The sequence below is a fragment of the Taudactylus pleione genome, unplaced genomic scaffold (genome assembly GCF_031769625.1).
Source record: "Taudactylus pleione unplaced genomic scaffold, aTauple2 ptg000386l, whole genome shotgun sequence".
Lineage (NCBI taxonomy): Eukaryota > Metazoa > Chordata > Amphibia > Anura > Myobatrachidae > Taudactylus > Taudactylus pleione.
In genome coordinates this window covers 14,240,572-14,264,696 of record NW_028284787.1, presented here as the reverse complement: position 1 = coordinate 14,264,696, position 24,125 = coordinate 14,240,572, and the positions used below count along the sequence as shown (strand labels likewise).

The 24,125-nt window shown below is 43.9% G+C and overlaps 1 protein-coding gene across 7 annotated transcripts in view; it reads left to right on the top strand.

Moving 5' to 3' along the window:
• CTNND2 (catenin delta 2) overlaps positions 1 to 24,125 on the top strand; it is a 708,944-nt gene that overhangs the window by 263,080 nt on the left and 421,739 nt on the right. For all 7 annotated transcript variants that reach the window (XM_088445725.1, XM_088445723.1, XM_088445721.1 and 4 more), the window contains exon 6: positions 8,236 to 8,408. In XM_088445725.1, coding sequence (XP_088301851.1) covers positions 8,236 to 8,408 — 173 coding nt within the window. The remainder of the gene's footprint in view (positions 1 to 8,235; positions 8,409 to 24,125) is intronic.

Genomic DNA, 24,125 nt, shown 5'->3' with positions numbered 1-24,125 from the left:
GCTAAAGACCACATGGATGAGCCAGACGACTACTAGGAGACTATTCTGTGGGCAAATGAGTCTAAAGTGGACAACTTTGGCTCACATGACAAATGCTATGTTTGCAGAAAACCAAAAATTGCATTCCAAAAAATGAACCTCATTGCAACCTATGTCAGTGGTGGCAGTATTATAGTTTTGGGATATTTTGTTGCCATAGGATCAAGTTGGGTCATTTAATTCAATAAATTAATGACATAGTTTTCTCTTTTGAGCATGTTTTTATTTATTGGGTTGTCTATTTTGATGATGATGATATGCAAAGTCATATTTATGCAGAAATTCAGTAAATGCTAAAGGGTTCACAAACTTTATAATACTACTGTATGTGTCTAAAACAACTTTCCATTCACTTGCATACAATTTATGGAAAATAGCTCACAGATGTCTGTAAGTGTTAGAGTGGAAACTACACATAAATGGTAGTGGAAGTTCAAAAAGAGTATATTACATTTTGGGGTACATGCCTTTGGTAATCAAGTAAAGAGTATTTAAAATGTCATACTGATAACATGCTAATCTCATTATCAAATCATTGAATACATTATTTACATAATGTTATGATACTCGTGTAATATATATTCATTATGAGAACAAGTGGTAAATAACAATTTAAAAACATAGTAATTGTTATTAGTTAGTCCCAAACTCGCTCATCAGGATTTAAGGATATCCACGCTTGGGCTTACAGTAGATGGTTGAATCAAATTGACTAAGCATGGATATCCTTAAGAAACCTGGGCTGCTCAGGGTGCCTTGAGGACTGTCTGTGAAGCGCTGAGTTGCACAAAGGAATACAAATTTAATAATAGCAACAAATGAGTGCATTGATGCAAGACGACCTGATACTAATCTCTGTACTGAACCCTGGAACATAGAGTATCTCATTAGTCATTTATTTAACTCTACGTTCTAAAGGTAGATTATTAAAACAGAGTATGGGGAGAGGATGCTTGCTTGCATAAATGATACATCAAATCGGAATTGATGTCAATTATATATTTTACTATAAATGGAATTAATTGATGTTTTGCAACCCTTCAGCCAAATATAGCTGGTAATCTGATCTGATGTGGCATGTATCATTTATGTATGTGAGATCCCCTGAACTTTTTTTTTTTTAACAAATGATCAGGCAACAGGAATTTGAAAACAGCCTTGCCAGTCACATTATAGCAACTCTAGGATATTCCACGGTGTATAGAATTAGTTTTTAAATAGATAGCTGTGATCTGAAACAGCTGACTGGTGATTACAACATTTTTATTTTTTTAAAACTAGGATTTAGGGGCCCATTTATTATTTATCATGTTTTAGAACCGATAATTAGAACTCCTCACGGCCATAAGAAATTTTGTACCCCAGGGATGCATTCAAAATCACATCCAGGGACAGGGAGCCAGTCCATGTGTTGTGTAAATGAAAGTGATCACGTCAAGGACCTACTGTGCATGTGCGGTCATTACACAGCACATGTGCGAGTTGCAATTACTGGGAAAGGTTCTTCTAGATCCTTTTCCCAGTAAATTATGTTAGACAGGTGTGTCTACATGCATCTTACTTCCTTGCCCATTAAATAGCCCTTCTAGTTGTGCCATGTCGTGGCGTGACTGGGTATCGCTGTGCGTCTTTTTGTGCAACTTTTTACCTTTTACCTTCAAATGCGTCTTATTCATACAGTGATGTGAATAGGATGCACAAGCAGCTTCTGCTGATTAAAATTATGTGGCCCATGCCTATATTCTGTGTGCGACTGCGGGTGTATCTGCATGTAAAATGCTACGTTACAGTGTCAGTAGCTGTGACACTGTAACGTAGCATTTTGCATGCAGATATAGCCGCAGTCGCACACAGAACTTAGGCATGCGCCATATAATTTTAATCAGCAGAAGCTGCTTGTGCATCCTATTCACATCACTGTATGAATAAGACGCATTTGAAGGCATAAGGTGAAAAGTTGCACGAAAAGACGCACAGCGCTGCCGAGTCACGCCACGGCATGGCGTGATAAGAAAGGGTTATTTTTTAAAAGCAGATAACAGTTCTATTTTGCTGGTGTACTACAGCTCCCAAAAAGAGCAGGGTACACTGGTGTTTGTACAAATACAAGAAACAGCATACCCCTGGTTACCAGAGCATACTAGCACTTGTAAAACTGTGAAACAAAAACAATGAAACTATAGAAAAAGTATTTTATTACAAATAAATATAAGCCCACACTCCATTGTTCCCAACTTTATTTCTTACCTACACAAATGGGAGGAAGAGGTCCACCTCTTGGTTTCAGGCATGCTTTCCAAAAGGTTAAACCTATATAGGGCCTGATTCAGAGATGTATGCTAATGCAATCGCAACTGCAATCTCTCATTGATCGCAAGTGGGAAAATATCCTTATGACTCACTTGCCGTCCTGTGCTTAGAGACGCTCACTGAAAGCATCTCACATCCGATGCTCACGCATAAAACCGGGACATTGGAAACATAGGGCCTGATTCAGAGCCGGACGCAATTAGCGCTCGCTCGTCCAGAAAATAGGGGTGGCTATTCAAATGATCCGTTCGCTGTTTGCGGTCTTTTCACGCCTCTAGGTCTGAACGAGCGTACAAAACTTGCGGTCGTTTTTTAGGAAACTACGCCCCCTGGCCGCTCGCATCCTACGTCATGTCCGCTATTTATTAGATTAATCGAGTACATCGAACAGGGTATGAACTGCTCGCTATTCTTGTGGTTGGTTTTTGCTACCACAATTTTGCGAGCAGTTCTGGCTATAAAATAACCCAGTGACGTGGTCAATGACGCTGCTGTTTTAAATATGCACACCCATAAAACTCCCGTTTTGACCTTTAAGCACGCCTGCGATCGGATCTCCACTCCCCGTTTTCAAGCACCTTCCCCTGTTACCACCCACATACGCCTCTTTCTGTCACTCAAATTAGCAGGCAATCGCTATTTTGCGAGCACATGAATTTCGGCCGCACTGACTGGTTCGCGCATGCGTATAACAATCCGTACGCATGCGCAGTTGGGCAAACATCGCTCAGAGCGAACGAGCTGCCGCTTACGAGTGGCTCTGAATCAGACCCATTGAACACTGATCAGACGGCCATCAGCCTTCTGAGTAAGTCTAACATGCCGCAGACACACAGAGGGCTCTCCTGCTGCGAGCAAGACGCAGTAGCTAATTTATGCATGCCCATAAAACAGTTTTTAAATGGTCCAATGCGCCTGCACTTTTCTAACCACCGCTCGTTGCCTCCCCAAACACTGACTACTTGTCACTCACTTTGCAAATGAATTACTCGGTGTGAGCATAATAACAAATCGAATGATGTGCATGAGCAGTGTGACGCACGAGCATGTGCAATGGCTAACGATCTCTCAAACTGCGTAAATATCGGCATTGCGTCCATCTCTGAATCATGTGGCATGTCCATGGGCTACAAAACATCTGCTCCTTACAGGGACTGTGCCATGTATGGCAGAATCTGAGCCTGGCATTATAGCCAATACAAAGCCTTCACTCACTGGGAAAGCTGTTCAGTATTGGTGTGCAGTGTAGAGGTCCCACTTTAACCGTAATGAGCTACATTTCATGCAATTTACTTTTACGCCAGACTTAATGGCATACATTAGTGCTCATTCTACATAAGGTACAATGTACTGAGCAATTGCTGCTGTAAAATAGTTGTATTATATCTTCTTTAAAATGTAAAAGATGGAGTCATATACAGTGATCAAAGTGGAAAATTTAAGCTAACGGAATTGATAGTATCACAATTGAAGCAGTTGGAGAATTGGTGGTATCGCATAATGCTGTATACAGTATACAAACCTACCTTGGCTGCTGGTCATACAGTATCTGATGCCAAGTTAGCCATGTACTGTATGTTAATAAGAGTAATATTACTAATATGATCAGTAATACTGGGTGCCAAGTGTAGCAGGCTGAGCTATATCAACTGTCAGTCTCATAAGCAGAGCCATATGTGATGCCACGTCTAATGTACAGTGCCATATCTGCTGTCAACTCTAAAATGTAGAACTATATCTGGTGCCATCTAGAATACAAAGCCGTACCTGGTACTAAATATAATTTGCAAACTCGTATTTGGTGCAAGGTATATTATGGAGATCTATACCTACTGTAGTTGCAACTTTATTGTAGAGAACCACACCTGGTTCCAAGATTGTTATCCAGACCATGCTATTGCATGATGTGGATAGTATAAGGGAAACATAAACACAATGGGCCTATTGCAGAGTTGAACGCAATTCAACTGCAGATGCTCTTGCATGGCATTCATGAAAAAAAATTGTATATTTTCTCTTCTACAGAGTTGCTCACAGTTTTGTGTATGTGTGTTTCAGCCCAAATCATCATAGCTTGCAGTTGCGTAGACACGCCTTCACTAAATCATGCCATGGATTGGACACATTTTTTGCCTGCAAACTTGTCAACATTGGCATTTTTGATTCTTGGAGAGGGAGGTCCAATTGTGCTGGTTGAAGGCGTAGCAAGGCACTGGGTCATACAAGCCTACAGGGCTATAGGGGAAATCCCAGGTGGGTCCCACTACCTGCGGGCCCACACACTCATCTAGAGGTCAAGTTCTAGACTGTGCTCTTGAATTATATATTTTTACTCTATTAGAGTGTCAGTAACCTGGTGGAGCAGGGCCACAGATGAACAAGGGTGCTTGGTTCACTTCTATAGAAACTGCACCAAGATTCACCTTAAAGTGGGTGGTTAGAACATACCACTGTCCCCTCCTTTTGTTGACTGTGGGCTTTGCATAATGCAAACAGTTCCTGACAATGATTGGAATGGCATTGTAGTTTTGCATTCATTCACTAACCTACAATTAAGTAATCCCAGTCGTAGGATCTTAGATAGATGATTTTTTTTTTTTTTACAAATTATTACAAGGGTTATTGTGCACGTATATATGTAATTTACGATTGTCTTCGTATGTGTATGGTGGTACACCAAGTGTGGAGTGTATATATGTAGGTAAGAAGGGCTAACTAATGGATAGAGAAAATTATGTTATTGGTTATTCACAGTGTTAACCTGTTGACATACAATATAATAGAAGTCAAGCCCATTTCTTCTTTCTCATTGCACACAAGGTTGACAATCTCATCCCTGGTAAGAAAACTTGAGTCACTCAAAGTTTCTTTTAAGCATGGAATCTCTCGAGTAGTCTCTGAAAATTTTACACACTCCGTCTCGGTAGTAGACAGTTCACTTGTTTACATCTTTACTTAAGCATCTTGTGGATTACAGAAAATGACACCTGCAAACTTCTCGCAATATTTCCCAGGAGGTTTTCTTCCGTTGGTTGTCACAGAACTCCTGCAATTTGGCATTCATACTGGCAGTCTCTAGTTCAGGGTTTTTCAACCACTGTGTCAGGGCACGCTTGTGTGCCGCGAGCTGTTGTGATTCCTGAGGAGGCCAATGTAGTGTTTTCTATTCCTGAGGAGGCCAATGTAGCAATGTAGTGTGTTTTATTCCTGTGGAGACCAATGTAGTGTGTTTTATTCCTGTGGAGGCCAATGTAGTGTGTTTTATTCCTGTGGAGACCAATGTAGTGTGTTTTATTCCTGTGGAGGCCAATGTAGTGTGTTTTATTCCTGTGGAGGCCAATGTAGTGTGTTTTATTCCTGTGGAGACCAATGTAGTGTGTTTTATTCCTGTGGAGGCCAATGTAGTGTGTTTTATTCTTGTGGAGGCCAATGTAGTGTGTTTTATTCCTGTGGAGGCCAATGTAGTGTGTTTTATTTCTGTGGAAGCCAAAGTGTGTGTATTTTTATATGTGGAAGCCAATGTTTATGTTTTTTCATTGGTCATGCACGCCGCATCACCAGATAGTGTGCCTTGGCCATATTCAAATCTTGTGTAGCATGCCTTGAATTGAAAAGGTTGAAAATCACTCCTCTATTTGAAACAACCCTTTTTGTTTTCACAGTTCCATAGTCTTGTTATTTGCTTCCAAAGGCCATCATCGCGCAACACTCCTCCATGTCTGAGACATACAGCCACAGCAATGGGTGGCCGTTGCAATCACAGTTCCTCTTTTATTCTATATGATACACTTGCCTTCTATGAAGTTTATTCTGTATCCATTCTTGTCAAGGACATCTATGGACACGAGGTTTGTCCCCAAACTGGTATATCTAACACATTTCGGATTTCAGTGACTTTGGTTTCACTTTTCATCCTAAGGCGCACTGTGATAGTCCCGACTTTTGTGGCTGTAAAGGTTTTGTTTCCAACCCCTTCGACTGTTACAGGTTTACTCGATCTCAGTGTTGTGAACCACTTATTTTTGCAACTGAAATGGCTTGTAGCTCTAGAGTCCATGTACCAACAATTCTCTGTGACTGCTTGTTACATTTAAGGCTGACTCATTTTCCCTGGCACGCTCCTTTTTCTGCGCAGCATTTACATTTTTTTTAGTTTGCATTCAGGTGCTTTGTGTCCTGTCTTATGACATGCATAGCACTTGTACTTGAATTTTCTGGCCTTAATCTTTAGTATGTAATGCAGTATTCTCAGCATTTAATTCAACTGATACACATTCTTGGAACTGCAGCAGTACTGTCCTAATGATCTCTGTTGATAGCTTGGCTGTATTAGCTATAGCTACCACTAGGAAATATAATTTCAATGTTAAGTTCTGTAGCACCGCCATAGTAATCTCTTCGTCATTGACTTGGACGTTTACAGGCATTATTTGTTGAAATAGGCACTCATACTAGTGCATTCACTCAACTGTATAATTGACCACAGATTAATTCTTCTCATTAGACCCTTATCTTCGGGTTGGGTATGAAATCCCGGCAGTCCGGATGCCTGCTGTCAAAATGCCGACAGTGGCATCCTGATTCTGGGAATCCTGACCAGCCGTCAGTATTTTAATTACATACCCTTATCTTCATATGCTGTCTCCAGAGTTATCCACATGTCATGTGCTGACACTCTCCTGTGAATTATGGAATAAACGTGATGCTGCACAACCAGGTATATGCTCTCCATGGCCCTATCCACTTCATCAGTGAACTTCATGTGGCGCAGTTCTCTGAACCTCCCAGCTTCATGAAGCTCATTCTGGCTGGTGCTGTGCTGAACATTTTGTGTGCTGATCTAAGCATAGCACTCACTGTAAACTTCACATGCAGGCTATTTTGGCGGCTGTGGTGCCTGAGCCCATAACCTGTTGATATGTCAATTGGCGTAGAACAATAGGCACCAGTGGAATGTGAATAGAGTTGAGGCCAGACAGTGAGACTTTACCAGCTTGCAGGTTTATTAGTAACAGCAGGGGTTAACAGATGCATCAGTGGTGCATCCATGTAACAGTGGTAGATGCAGAAACAGCCTACAGCAAGCAGGGGTTGTTGGGGCTTGTAGTGTTCCAGGTGTGAAATGCCCTACACTGCATTCCTCTGATGGACCCTTCATGCCCCACTCCGACACTGTCGCTGCTAATCACATTATTATGGACCAGCCCTCCTTGATGTTTTACCGCAATTTTCCGATTTTTTACAAAGGGCAGGGATACGAGAGACTTGTCAACTTTCCCCTAAATTTGGGAATCTCACGAAAATCTGAGAGACTAGACAATTATGCGTCCCTTTTTCTGAGGTTATATAGTGGTATAATAGATTAAATTGCTGGATATTGGGATGCATTGTATGTGCTTGATTTTGGGCTGTATATAAAGTACTTTATGGCAATGTTCATCCCCATGTCCAGCAATTTAAAGTGCATATCCTTTAGTACAACATAATGCTTTTGTATTGTAAAGAAAATACCTTGCCTTACTGTACCATACATTTTTCACCACAGACCTTTCACACAATACTGTTCACAGCACACTGCACATAGCACAAAGCATTGGGTGTATCCATCCTCCTGTTATGCTCCATGCTACCCACTGTGGCATACAGGAAGCATCGAGTGCCAATTATCCCACTGTGGGAAATTTTTTTAAAATCAACAGGTCTGTTTGGGTGTAGGTTTTATTTTGTGTCATAGAATAGATGAATATGCATCCGTGGCTAGAGTTAGAGGTTAACACACACAATGTTCATAAAATCTCACTGTTATTGACAAACCCAGCACTGCATGTGATTTTCTGCTTCACTGAGATCATCAATGACTGTTCCAAATTACTTTTCTTAACTCAGGGCCCAGCCTCCTATCCCAGAGTGCACTTCAGCTCAATTCTAAACCTGAAGGGTCTTTCCAGTATTCATCAAGCTACCATAGCAACCAGGCCCTTGCCTTGGGGGATACATCAGCATTGCAGCTCCCAAGCCGCAGCAATCAAGCCAGATCTGCCATTCAGAGCTATACTCAAGTAAGTGGTCAAGTGCAGTAGCTACATCTCTTCATTGTTAAAGCTGTACTTAAAAGCACATTTATGTATTCAGGTCACATATATTTGAATCAGATTATTATGCATTTATCACAGTTGAGTTATATGTCTAGTAAAGAACCTGGGCTTGTTTATTTCATTTTTATAAAAAAAAAAAACATTTGTAAATAGCTGAAAATAAAACATTTTCTCCATTTTCTACAAATGACAGTTACAATCACAAAATACAGTGACAATCTATAAATGTAGATTTTGCATTGTAACCAATGGCGTTTTATGAGCCATACATTTTTTTGTTTGTACAGTAGATTAGGGACCACATACAAATATGGAAGACTGTAAAGTACCTGCTTATAGAAAGCACAGATACAATTATGTGATAGAAAATGTGACCTAGAAATATGGTTAATGATGTAATAAAATGTTTTGTTTGTTACAAAACACAGTACACTTAGGTTTCCTCCATTTGTAACATTAGATATTAGAGGATAATGGGGTAGATGTATTATAGCGGCACTTAACGTGCCGCTATAATGCTTCCCGCTTCGCCTCTTTACCGAGGCGAAGCAGGAAGCACTACCGATGAGATGTATAAACATCTCAGCGGCCGGAGAGGGGGAGCGTTAACTCCCCCCTCCGGCGCTACCCGCTAGAGACAGCAGCGCATCAGCCTAGTGCTGATGCGCTGTGTCTCTCTCCCGGCCGGCTCCACTGAGCATGCGCGGGATCTCGCAAGTATCGCGAGATCCCCGCCTGGAGCCGGAAGCCGCCGCAGCAGGGACAGGGCTGTCCCTGCTGTGGTGATAGGCTAACGCCAGGCTGTAGCTGTCGATAACGACAGCTACAGCCGGCCGAACGGTCATGCGTTATGACCGTTCGTACATGGCCCTGCCGTCGGTGCTGCTATCTTATAGATAGCAGCGCCGATAATGACAGGGGCGGTCATTTACCGCCCAGACCCCCGATCATACATCGGGGAGAAGCGGTATCAGCGTACATAACGTGCGCTGATACCGTTTCTGGGCTTCGTACATCTCCCCCAATGACTCATGCAGTGCAGCGTAATTGTATAGATGCAATTGTGTGCTAGCATCAGCTCTAATATGATGGGCTCTATTTATTAATATTATTTTTACTAAAATAAAGAGAAAAAGGGTGTTTTCACACCCTTTTCACATTATTTTAGTATCACCTATAGTTATTACAGGGCAATTGGAGTAGAATTCGTAAAATTCTACTCCAACCCCTAAGTATCACTTATTTTTAGTAAGCAGATCGCATTTCCCATAATTGTAATGGGAAATGTGATCCAACTAAAGTTATTAAAAATAAATTGTAAAAATATATCTGGGAAAGCCCTGTGATAATAACGCTACCTGGAGGTGGCGTTATCCAGGGTCTCCCCCGGTTACCAGGCTCCTACTCTGCTCTAAAAGGCAGAGCAGAGCCCGGAGCCGGTCCCAGTGATCAGCTGTGTGGTCTAAACAGACTGCAAGCTGATCTCTGCTAAAAAAATTTTTTTAAAAAGTAAAAAAAAAATGTACTTACCTGACTCCATGGACCAGTGGTCAGGGCTCCGGTGATGTTCTCCCTAAGGTCAGCTGGTCTCCCATGGTGCACTTCGGCCCGGTCATCAGGTGATCGGGTCCCAGTGCAGTATGGGATATCAGCTGACTGGAGTCATGGAAGACATCACCGGAGCACCGATGACTGCAGGTAAATGCTATTAAGGGAAGGGGGTCGCGGGGGGGGGCTTAACTACGGGGGCGGGGCTTAGCGCCGGGAGGGATAGCAGCGGCGGCCGGTCGGCGCATGCGCGGGCACTTTGTCACTGTATTTTTTGCGAAAATACCGTGACTAGTGTGCGGAGGGGATTCGCAGGGACAGAGCTTTCTCGCAAGCTTTGTCCTTGCAAGGGATTTGTAGTAAATCCCTGTGATATTGCCTGAATTCGCAATGCGAATTCAGTCGATAATATCAAACTACAATCTGCATTACAAATGCGGATTGTAGTAAATAGAGCCCTAAGTACCAAAATAGCAGATATGCACTTGTTCAAATTAACTAACAGAGTATGTAACCAGGTAAACCTAGATGTAAGTGTACTCGGACACTGGTAGGTGGGAACGTATGAAACCTCTAGCTTCAATAAGCCACGTGGCGTGAGATGCCTGGAGCAAGTGAGCCGCCAGGTCCTGTGCAACTCTTCTAGGGTTGTGCGCCCTTTTTTTTTAACAAAAATGCATCTTAGTTGTAATGTGATGCGAATAGGACGCACAACACTTTACTGATAAATTTGATGTGCGACACTTGTATATTGTATACAAAGTAAAATGGAACTTGGCATGTAAAAAAGCCACGGTTGCTGCTATGTAGCACTGCGTACATCGCATATAGATTCAGAGACTCAGTCGCACACAGATATACTATACAAGTGTTGCATACAGTATCAAATTAATCAGCACAGTCTCCTGGTGCGGGGTCGGGTATGGGATCCAGACAGTCGGTAAGTGTCCTAACCCTCCCCCTAACCCATACCCTCCCTCCTACAGCCAAACCGTAACCCTTACCCCGCCGCCTAACTCTAACCCTCCCCCTAGTGCCTGACCTCTAAACCTAAATCTAACCCTCCCCCTAACCCTAATACTTACCGTCGGGATGCCGGCGGTTGGGACTCTGGCGCCTGGATTCCGACTGATGTTTGGATTCTGGCACCAGTATTCTGAGATGGCCAGGATGGTAACTACATCCCCTGGTGCGTCCTAATCGCTTTGCAATGCAACTAAGACTCATTTCAGCAAAAAAGGCGCTAGCGAACCTGGCGCGTCACGAGGGGCTATTTGGCGCAACTGCAGCAATGATGAGGGAGGACACATCTGTAAAGTGAGGAATTGCCCATAGCAATCGATCAGCTTCTAGCTATCATGAGGTGGAATGTATTTGATTGGTTGCTGTGGGCACTTTACCTCTTGAAGGTTTGATACATCTCTCCCTGGATCAGGGACAGATTAAGCTGGAATTTCAATGGCAAGTTATTTAAACACATATATGTTAGGGATGAGCGGGTTCGGATTTCTGAAATCTGAACCCCCCCGAGCCCCCCCCGATCCGAGCCAGGAACCGAGTCCGGCTCGGGTTTTCCTGCCTGACTCGGAACTGAAATCGAGGCAAAACGTCATCATCCCGCCTTCCGGATCTCGCAGGTTTTGGATTCTATAAAAGGTCCCCGCGTCGACGCCATGTCTCACTCCGGCTGTGGACAGTGAAGAGGGAGGGTGGGAGCTAGGGCTGGCTGGGCTGTGTTGTGCTGCTGTTGTCCATAGGGGCTGTGTCCACTCCTCCAAAGTCCATAGGGGTTGGCTTGGCTGTGTTGTGCTGCTGTTGTCCATAGGGGCTGGCTGGACTGTGTTGTGCTGCTGTTGTCCATAGGGGCTGGCTGGGCTGTGTTGTGCAGTCAGTTGTCCATAAGGGCTGTGTCCACTCCAAAAGTCTATAGGGGCTGGCTGGGCTGTGTTGTTCAGTGTCCCATAAAGGCTGTGGTCCTAAAGGGGTGCTGTAGTTTTGTCCAGGGGGTGATCTGTCCATCAGGGGTGCTCCCCCCAAGTGCAATAAAACCCCATTTATTTCTGTGTTTGTGAATTGTATGCCATGTAGTTGCACGTGCATCAACAAAGGAGCAGCGCCAAGCGTGCACCTGTGTCATAAGTCTGTTAAAGGGTGGTGTAACCCCCAAAGTGCACTCCAAAAAAAATTACAAATTCTTCTATTCTGTGTTGTGAATTGTGTGCGCTGTAGCTGCACGTGCATCAACAAAGGAGCAGCGCCAAGCGTGCGCCTGTGTCATAAGTCTGTTAAAGGGTGGTGTAACCGCAAAGTGCGCTCCACATAAAATACACAATTCTTCTTTTTTTCTGTGTTTGTGTGTGAAATGTATGCGCAGTAGCCACATGTGCATCAACAAAGGAGCAGTGCCAAACTTCGCGCCTGTGTCATAAGTAAATGGCCGGCTGGCTCGTCTATTAAAGGGTGGTATAACCCCGAAAGTGCACTTAAAAAAAAATCAAAAATTCTTCTTTTCTGTGTTGTGAATTGTGTGCGCTAAAGCCGCACGTGCATCAACAAATGAGCAGCGCCAAGCGTGCGCCTGTGTCATAAGTAAAGGGCCGGCTGGCTCATCTGTTAAAGGGTGGTGTAACCCCTAAAGTGCACTTAAAAAAAATAAAAAATTCTACTTTTCTGTGTTGTGAATTGTGTGCGCTGTAGCCGCACGTGCATCAACAAAGGAGCAGCGCCAAGAGTGCGCCTGTGTCATAAGTAAAGGGCCGGCTGGCTCTACTGTTAAAGGGTGGTGTAACCCCGAAAGTGTACTCAAATTTTTTTTTTTAAATTCTTATCTGTGTTTGTGTGCTCCTTAGCCGCATGTATATATCAAAATAACATAAATGGAGGACAAAACTTAGGCCCTCTTTCAGAGCCGTACGCTCTGAGCAGAGCGCACGCTCTGAATGAGGGCTGGCCTCCATAACTATGGAGCGTCCTCCTGGACGCTCGTATAGCTGTGGGTCACCACCCACAGCCTATACAAGCATGCAGTTTGATGGCCGCGATGGTCTTGACCATCGCGACCATCGAAACTGCGAGCCGGAGCCTGCGGTTGAGGTTTTCAACCGCAAGGCCCGGAGTGATTTTGGCTCTATCAGAGCCAAAATCAGTCCCACTGACATCACTAGTGATGTCAGTGGGCCGGCTTCTGACGGGAGGCGTTCCCTTAGGAATGCCCCCGTCAGGGAGGCACGCCCCCGGCACGCCCACCAAAGGGGGCGTGCTGTCAATCAACATCGACAGCATGCCCTCTTTGATCAGACACAACGAGCGAAGGAAAGTCCTTCGCTCGTCGCGTCTGGCGCATGCGCACGACGGAGCTCCCTCCGTCGTGCGCATGCTCAGTGCAGAACATCGACCCACTTGCGAGCGGACAGCCGCTCGCGAGTGGGTCTGAATCAGACCCTTAGTCCGATAAAAATAAAATAGGGAAAGATTAAGAACCACTTCCTCCTAATGCTGAAGCTGCTGCCACTAGTCATGACATAGTAGAGGGCATATAAAATCCCAAATGACAAAGTTCAGGAAAATGACCTTAGCAAAAACATTTAAATCATCTGATGAGAAACGTAAACTTGCCAATATGCCATTTACGACATGGAGTGGCAAGGATCGGCTAAGGTCTTTCCCTATGTTCATGACTAATGGTTCAGCTTCACATGACGATGGAAGCCCTCCTCAAATCAAACGAGTTAAGCTGGCAAAAGCGCAGCAAAGAACTATGCGTTCTAAGAAGATATCACATATCCCCAAGGAGAGTCCAAGTGTGATGGCGGTTGTGATGCCTGACCTTCCCAACACTGGACGGGAAGAGGTGGCTTTTTCCACCATTTGCATGCCCTCTGCAAGTGCTGGAAGGAGCACCCATAGTCCACTTGCTGATATTCAAATTGAAGATGTCACACTTGAAATACTACAGGATGAAGATACTGGTGTAGCTGACGCTGAGGAGGAAGTTGGCGAGGAGGATTCTGATGGTGATGTGGTTTGTTTAAATCAGGCTCCGGGGGAGACAGTTGTTGTCGTCCGTGGGATGAAAAAGCCCATCACGGTCATGCCTAGGCAGAAGACCAAACATTTCACCTCTTTGGTCTGGCAATATTTTTATCCAAATCTGGACAACAACTGTCTTGCCATATGTACCATATGTAAAGGTGAAATAAGTAGGGGTAGGGACGATAACCACCTAGGAACATCCTCCCTTATACGTCACCTGCAGCTCGTTCATAAAAAGTTACCGTCAAGTTCAGAAACTTTGGCTAAGACCGTAAGCAGTCCAGGGACACCTAAATCCCTTTGTCCTGTTGTATCCAAGCGCCTGCAAACCACACCGTCAACTCCCTCCTCGTCAATTTCCTCCTTAGTCAGGATCAGAAGTAGTCCTGCAGGCCATGTCACTGGCATGACTGACTCTCCTATCCGAGATTCCTCCGGAGGATCCTGCATTGCTACGCCTACTGCTACCGCTGCTGCTGTTGCTGCTGGGAGTCGTTCATCATCCCAGAGAGGAAGTAGGAACACCACTACTTTTACTAAACAATTGACCCTCCAACAGTCCTTAGCAAGGAGGATGAAGTACGACAGCAGTCATCCTGAAGCAAAATGGATAACTGCTATGTTGGTGTTAGATGTGCGTCCGGTATCCGCCATTAGTGAAGTGGGATTTAGACAATTGATGGAGGTTGTGTGTCCCCGATACCAAATCCCGTCTAGATTCCACTTCACTAGGCAGGCAATACCGAGACTGTACAGAAACGTCAGAAAAATTGTCCTCAGTGTCCTGAAAAATGCAGTTTTACCTAATGTCCACTTAACCACGGACATGTGGACAAGTGGAACAGGGCAGACTAAGGACTATATGACTGTGACAGCCCACTGGGTAGATGTATCACCTTACGCAGCAACAACAGCAGCGTCACCAGTAGCAGCATCTCAGAAACGCCAGCTCGTTCCAAGGCAGGCTACGCTGTGTATCACTGGTTTCAGTAAGAGGCACACCGCCGACAACCTCTTAAGAGAAACTGAGGGAAATCATCGCCCAGTGGCTTACCCCACTTAGACTCTCCTGGGGATTTGTGATATCTGGCACCAATATTGTGTGGGCATTACATCTGGGCAAATTCCAGTACGTCCCATGTTTTGCTCACACAATAAATTTGGTGGTGCAGAATTTTCTGAAAAACGACAGGGGCGTGCAGGAGACGCTTAGGGTGGCCCTAAAAATTTCTGGCCACTTTTCCCATTCAGCGACTGCGTGCTGAAGACTGGAGCGCCAGCAAACACTCTTGAACCTGCCCCGCCAACACCTGAAGCAAGAGGTTGTGACGCGTTGGAACTCAACCCTCTATATGCTTCAGGGAATGGAGGAGCAGCAAAAGGCCATTCAAGCCTATACATCCACCTATGACATAGGCAAAGGAGGGGGTATGCACCTGACTCCAGCGCAGTGGAGAATGATTTCCGTGTTGTGCTAGGTTCTCCAGCCCTTCGAACTTGCCACACGTGAAGTCAGTTCAGACATTGCCAGCTTGAGTCAGGTCATTCCCCTCATTAGGCTTTTGCAGAAGTAGCTGGAGAAAGTGAAGGAGGAGCTAAGACAGAGCGATTCCGCTTGGCATGTGGGACTTGTGGATGAAGCCCTTCATTCGCTTTGCCAGGATTCCAGGGTGGTCAATCTGTTGAAATCAGACCACTACATTTTGGCCACCGTGCTCGATCATGGGTTTAAAGCCTACGTGGTGTCTCTCTTTCCGGCCGACACAAGCCTGCAGAGGTGCAAAGACCTGCTGGTGAAAACACTGTCAGCTGAAGCGGAACGTGACACGTCAACAGCTCCTTCTTCATTTTCTCCCGCAACTAGGGCTGCCAGGAAATAACTTAGGTATCCTAAGCAACCCGCTGGCAGTGATGCAGGGTAGGCAGGACCAAGTTTGGACATCTGGTCTGGACTGAAGGACCTGGCAACAATTTCTGACATGTCTACTGTCACTGCATATAATACTGTCACCATTGACAGAATGGTGGAGGATTACATCGGTGACAGCATCCAAGTAGGCATGTCAGACAGTCCGTACCTGTACTGGCAGGAAAAAGAGGCAATTTGGAGGCCCCTGTACAAACTGGCTCTATTTTAACTGAGTTGCCCCCCCCCCTCAAGTGTGTACTCCGAAAAGTGTTTAGTGCAGCCGGGAACCTTGTCAGCGAAAGGCGTAGGAGGTTGATTCCACAAAATGTGGAGAAGATGATGTTCATAAAAATGAATTATCAACTCTTCCAGGGAGACCAGCCTCCAGAACGTACAGAGGGACCTGTGTTGGTGGATTCCAGCGGGGACGAATTAATACTCTGTGAGGATGAGAATGTACACAACACTGAAGAGGGTGAGGAATCGGTGGATGAGGAGGATTAGGACGACAACTTGCCTCCATAGAGCCAGTTTGTGCAGGGACAGATTAATTGCCAGCTTGTTTTGTGGGGGCCCAAACTAACCAATCATATCAGCCACAGTCATGTGGCAGACCCTGGCGCTGAAATGATTGGTTTGTTAAAGTGTGCATGTCTTGTTTATACAACATAAGGGTGGGTGGCAGGGCCCAAGGACAATTCCATCTTGCACCTCTTTTTTTTCTTTGCATTATGTACTGTTTGGGGCCTAGTTTTTCAAACTGCCATCCAGTCTGCCACTGCAGTGTCACTCCTAGATGGGCCACGTGTTTGTGCCACCCACTTGTGTCGCTTAGCATAGTCATCCAGCTACCTCGGTGCAACCTTTTGGCCTAAAAACAATATTGTGAGGTGTGAGGTGTTCAGAATAGACTGGAAATGAGTGGAATTAATGTTATTGAGGTTAATAATAGCATAGGAGCAGAAAAAAAACACAAATTCTGTGATTTTAGCTGTTTTTATGCTTTTTAAAAAAAAATACAGATCCAAAACACAAAACTCAGAACCCAAAACACGGAAGGGTGGTTTTGGCAAAACCAATCCAGATCCAAAACACGAAGAAAGATCTAGATCCAAAACCAAAACACAAAACACGAAAAGTGGCCGGTGCACACCCCTAATATATGTTTAGTCATTATATCCTTAATGTGCTGAAAAATCATATTACATTTTTAAATTAAATAATTAACAGATTATTGAATTTAGTAACCCCTTATTTCCCCCAAAATTTTTATCAATCAAATTGGAGTGAAATTATCAGTTTAATGCAAGTTCTGAGACAGTTGTTGCAAATAACGTCACTGTGTTAGTAAGTAACCAAATATAACATTACATGCCATATTCCGTGTATTAGTCATTGCCCATAGCAACCAATCAGCTTATAACTGTATTTTAAAGATTTTCCTAGATAAATGATAGCTAAAGGCTGATTGGTTGCTATGAGCGATGTCTCCACTTTATGGGATTAAATTTATCAAAGGTCGATTTGATGTTCGATTTGAAGTGTGATTTAGCTAATCTCAAACCGACTCAAATCGAATTGTGACAACTCCGTTTTTTTACAAGATTTACTAATGGTCGATTTGTTTTGCGATTTGCAAAACAAATTCGATTTGATTCGGTTTTGAACAGTGATTTGCATTTCGATTTGACATGTTCATGTACAAATCGCACGGCAAATCCCACTTCAAACCAAACTGCAAATCCCCGACTGCATTGAACTGCTTCATGATTTCACTTTCAGCATGTGCAGTTCGTTCTCACACAGATACATGCAGACATCAGTGAGATGCCTGCATGTATCTGACTGTAAAAAGTAAACAAATAGTTAAATGTTAAAAAATAATTACGTTAGGTACCCCTCCAAAACATAACCATTCCCGGACTTTTCAAACCCAGACCTGGTTGACTTACAGGGAAAAAATTGCGCAGGGTATCCCTGTACTTAGTTCAACCAGCACTGGGCTATGGGAAGCAGGGCTGGTTCTGGATTTACAGGGAAAAATTTGCGTAGGGTCTCCCTGTAATTCACAGAATCAGCCCTGGACCCTTTCTAACGGGGGACTGATGCCACAGCCAGGGGAGGCCTATCACCAGGCCCCCCAGCCGCAGCATCAGCCCTGACCGCTAGTCACTCCAGGCCAGGGATCCCTGGGGAGTTGGAGACCCCTCCAATAGTAGAAAAAAAACATTGTCTTTACAGTAGAACTGCAGGTCCCAGCAAGTCTCCCCCACATGCCGGTACTTGGAGAACCACAAGTACCAGCATGCGGGGCATTAAGGGCCCACTGGGACCTGTAGTTCACCTGTAAAGTAATGTTGAAATAAACACACACACACCTTACACAGTATAAGTTTAATACATACATACACACACACACACTCACACATACTCACCTATATTACCCCTCATGGCCGGCGGTTCAAATCCCGACAGTGGCTGCCCGGCAGGGGTGAAAATCCCGATAGTCCAAGGTAAGTATTTCCTAACCGTTTTCTTACCCCTAACCCTAACCCTCCCTTAGGGGTACCTAACCCTATCCTCCCCCACAAGTACCTAACCCTAATGCCCCCTCTAAGTGCCTAAACCTAACCCCCCCTTCCTCGCCGCCTAAACCTAAGTCCCCCAGGGAGGGTGCCAAACCCTAACCTCCCCCTGGGGGTGCCTAACTCTAACCCCCCCTTCCCTTAGACCAGGGGTTCCCAACCACGGTCCTCAAGGCACACTAACAGTCCAGGTTTTAGGGAAGCCATACTTGAGCACAAGTGACTTAATTAGTGACTCGGTTATTTTGATTTAACCATCTGTGCACAATCATGGATATCACTAAAACCAGGACTGTTAGTGTGCCTTGAGGACCGAGGTTGGGAATCACTGCCTTAGACTAACCCTAACCTCCCGGGAGCCCTAAACCTAACCCCCCTGCCCTCCCCGCGGCTGTCCGCACCCGGCTTACCTTCGATCAGTAAGTCGGGTGTCGGGCTCCCGGCGTAGGTAAAATGGCAGGCGTTGGGATTTCGACGCCTGTCATTTAACCCTTGCCGGGATTCCATCCGTCGGCTTCCCGACTGCTTCCCATCTGTATATATGTGTGTGCATGTAAGCAATTCAAGTCCAGTGAATAACCTGAAATGGTACAAAGGTCAGCAGTACATTGACTATGGGTGAGACGTATCAAGCATTGGACAGAGATAAAGTAGAGAGAAAAAAAATACCAACCATTCAGCTTCTGTCATTTTTCAAACACAGCCTGTAAAATGATAGCTAGAAAAAAAGAAAAAAAGTTTAGTTTAGCAAAAACTAAAATAAATGAGCAAATTTCAAATTTATAAAAGGGTAATATGTTAAGAACTTACAGCTGTCCTGCAACATTGAAAAAGAGGCTTGCTTTGACCATGGCTATGACAATCAAAACCTTAAGTGCCCCAACCAAGGCCCTTGTTAAATTAGCTGCGAAAAGCCGCGATCCACAAAAAAGTATTGCCGATTGCGTCTTTTCGCCTGTCGGAAATTTCTCGCCGTATTCAATTCCATCTTCTTTTCACGTACACGGAAACTCAATACAATGTAATTAGCTAAAAAGATTTGCCTCAGAATAGCAGGAGAAAAGAAGTGCAACATTGTTGTTTGGGGTGCAAAGGTGGGGAAACCTCTCAGAACCCTTGAACAGCCCCCAATGGACAACTGCGTGAAAAAAAATCCAGCAAAAAACTTAAGAACACCCCAAAAAAGTAGTTTGAATTTGGGGGCGTAAAAGCACAAAGTGGGGGGACAAATTCTCAAACTAGCGAAATAAGGTTCTGGGTGTGCTGGATTGCAGGTGCACGTTCATCATAGCGTTTGATGGTTTTTGCAACTGCACTTGAGGATACATTCAAAGTTCTTGAAATTTTCCGTATCGACTGACCTTCATGTCTTAAAGTAATGATGGACTGGCATTTCTATTTACTGAGTTGAGTGGTTGGTGCTATAATATGGATTACAACAGTAGTCAAATAGTGGTGTCCACTTTGCACTAACCCTACCTCTGCACAACACAACTGATGGTCTCAAACACATTTATAGGGGTATTCAATATGGGAGCGAAAACATTGTTTTTGCGTTAATATCGCACCTATGACGTCATTATCGCAGGTTTTAGTTTTACACCGTATTCAATTTCAAAGACTTTTCGCAGGTTCCAAAAGTCTTTGATAAAAAACGGGGATAACTTTTCACTATTGAATAGGTGTCGAAAAAAAGTGCAGAATTGGGGTTTAGGGGTGCAGGCTTAAAAAAATAGCCTGCACCCCTGGGAATGACACTTAAAAAAGAACTGTCAAAAAAAGTTTAAAAAAAAAATAGGGACACCCCAACAAATGTATTTAAAAATTGGGGTGAAAAAAAAAAATGGGAAAAAATTGTTTAACAATAGGGAAATAAGTTCAGGGCTATTCTGCAGGTGTTTTCTAGAATAGATTTATAGTGGCAGGTGCACAATTGCAGATTTTTTAAAAACTTACTTTAGGGACATCAAAATATGCTAGTACCCATTTTCATGTACCCCAAATTTGATGGGACCACTTTAAAAAACGAAAAAAATAACCTAAGTGCTCTTCTGCATCACTTCTTCAATGTCGGGAAAAAACACCTGCTGCGGCTATTTAAATCCCCGACTTTCATTTAAAGGCTAAAACGGGGGTACCCATAGTGATCCCTCATGTTTTTACAACTTTAGGGGGGTCCTACAATTTTTTTAAGGAAAAATTCGTAACTTTACACAAATCCAACTTTGCAGGCTCCCGTTTTCGTTAATTTCATATTGAATACGGGGATAAGCGGGCGCGCGCCCGATACTTTAAAGCATGTAAAAGCTCCGATATGAAACGTAAACTTCGACAGCGAAGTTTACGTTTCATATTGAATACCCCTCTTAAGGCCCCCATACATCAGAGATTGATTGCAGCAATCGTGCAATTTGCAATCGATTGTGTATAAAAATCTTTCCCTTTTCAATCGATTGCAGATTGCACAATTGCCACAATCGATTGAAAAAGGGAAAGATTTTTATACACAATCGATTGCAAATTGCACGAGTGCTGCAATCAATCTCTGATGTATGGGGGCCTTTAGAAGGCAAGTAAAGGCCCCCATACATCAGCAATCTGAAAACCACAATTGAACAATTTGAAGATTTATTGCCCGATCTTAGGATTTCCCAATCGAGCAATCTGCGCCCATACACTACAGATCTTTTTCAGTGATTTGCAGATCGATTGCAGCAAACACAGATCTGGCAATCTTGAAAGGCCCATCATTTTGCTAGAAACGGTCTGCAAATCTGCTGATCATGTCCATACACTAGCAATCTACAGCCCCAATCGATCTGTGAAATCCAACATGTTGGACAATCAGATTAAACAATTCCAATCACTTTTTGGTTGCAATCTGCGATCTGTGAAGCCCATACATTGCAGATTTTTATACACAATCGATTGCAAATTGCACGATTGCTGCAATCCATCTCTGATGTATGGGGGCCTTAATTCCACAGATTGACTCTTGACAAGGCACACCTGTTAATTCAACACCATTCCAGGAGACACTCATGAAGCAGATTGAGAGACTGCCAAGGGTGTGCAAATCTGTCATCCAAGCAAAAAGGGGCTACTTTGAGGAATCTAAAATATAAAACATATTTTGATTTGTTTAACACTTTTTTGTTAACAACATAATTCCATATGTGTTCTTTCATAGTTTTGATGTCTTCAGTATTAATCTATGTTGAAAATAATTTAATTAACAAAAACCATTGAATGAGAAGATGTGTCCAAACTTTTGACTGGTACTATGGTACTGTATATATAAATATATATGTGTGTTCAATATATTTATTCAAAACATGCAGCAGTAGGCACTCTCCGCCTACTGCTGTGACATCACAAGTTGGACAAAAGTTGGTTCGTCTGTTAAAAAAGTTGGCTGGTTGGGTGAAAAGTTGGTTAGATGTGTGAGGAAGCGTTTTAGTTGGACAGTTGGTCAGTTGGATGGTTGGTGGAAAGTTTGTCTGATGTGTGGCCAGCTTAAGTGTATTTAAGACTAGGGGGTCGATTTACTAAAGATTCTGAAACAGAAAAGTAGTGGTGTTGCGCATAGCAACCAATCAGACTTTATCATTTTCTAGAATGCAATAGGGAAATGATAGCTAGAATCTGTTTGGTTGCTAGTTGCAACATCAACACATTTTTAGAAGCTTTAGTAAATCTACCCTTAGGGGTTTGTTTTGTCTGATAGATCTTGTTTCAGCTCACGGCTTTTTAGGATTAAGGTATTTGAGAATGTTACAGTTTTTTATAAAATGTGATAAAATCTTTCCCATGATAAAGATAGGGGATTTCATAACGTTGCGTGTAGCTGCTTGCAGTGAGTGTGGTCAGAGTGGCTTCACATGAGAGTACCAATATGGTCGAGGTACATTATCTCTCTCCACTTTATCTCTCTCCAAGATTTGATAACTCTCTTCCATGATCTGAAAGCTAGAGGATAATTAGCTAAAATTGTATCATAGGGTAAACCTTTTGGACTGAGGCGCTCATTCAGACCCGTTCGCTAGGCTGCCTCGTTCGCTGCCATATGGAAAGAAAATATGCAAATGATGCGATCGCACACTAAGGTATGAGGACGCCTCCTATGTCTGAATGGACCGCGTCCGCAAGCTGGGAGGTTGCCCGGGTCGAGGCTTGGACGCAAGGTGTGGCATCACTTCCGGTTGTGGGAGATCTGTAGACCGCGTCCGCGGGCTGGAAGGCTGGCCAGATCGAGGCTTGGACACGAGGCGGGACATCACTTCCGGCTGAGAAGAACCGGAAGTTCAACATCCGAACATGAATTGTGTATATTTTATATGTAATGTGAGGGTTAGAACTCTTATTAGTGCAAGATTATTATTTTATACTGTTTTCTAGTGGGAATAAAATTAATTTGTTGTGGATACAAGTCATTGTGGCATAATTCCCTTATTTTCCTTGTTATATTCACATTATTGGATATCTGAGAAGCTGCATGGGAGGAGAGGAGGAGTAAAAATACCCACCAGAGATGCTTGATTAACTCATAAGTCTGTGAGTGAATTATTAAGGGGGCATCCCCTGCATCTATATTGCTATGGTGATGGCCACATCGATCTGAGATATTGGTGCGATACGATATGCCTGTTATTTACAATCTTGTGTGAGTCCTCTGTTTGGAGGGCAACCCCATTAACATATATGTAATTATCTATTTAAAATTTATTGACATCCAGTTTATACTGTATTACACGAGGATATTTGTATTTTTTTTTTCCCTTTACATATACCTTGCCTGATACGGAAGAGGAGGAATCCTTCCCTGGAAATGAAGGACATTTCCAGGGAAGTACTGTTCATTTTAGCGCCCTTATGCATGATTCATTTTTCTTTTTGTAAAATGCTGGTTTTGCCTTATAACTAATTGCCGTTTTAAATTCAGCAAACTTGCTGAAATCACGCCAGTTCCATAATCTCGGAACCTACGCATTACATAAACTCCATAAAGTGCAAAAATATGCAATTAAATGTCATAATAAAATGTTGCACTTACAGCATATAGGCCCTCATTCAGAGCCGTACGCTCTGAGCAGAGCGCACGCTCTGAATGAGGGCCGCCCTCCATGAAAATGGAGCGTCCTCCTGGACGCTCGTATACCTGTGGGTCACCACCCACAGCCTATACGAGCGTGCATTTTGATGGCCGCGATGGTCGTGACCATCGCGACCATCGAAACTGCGAGCCGGAGCCTGCGGTTGAGGTTTTCAACCACAAGCTCCGGAGTGATTTTGGCTCTATCAGAGCCAAAATCACTCCCACTGACATCACTAGTGATGTCAGTGGGCCGGCTTCTGACGGGAGGCGTTCCCGTGGGAACGCCCCCGTCAGGGAGGCACGCCCCCGGCACGCCCACCAAAGGGGGCGTGCTGTCAATCAACATCGACAGCACGCCCCCTTTGATCAGACACAACGAGCGAAGGACTTTCCTTCGCTTGTCGCGTCTGGCGCATGCGCACGACGGAGCTCCCTCCGTCGTGCGCATGCTCAGTGCATAACATCGACCCACTTGCGAGCGGACAGCCGCTCGCGAGTGGGTCTGAATCAGG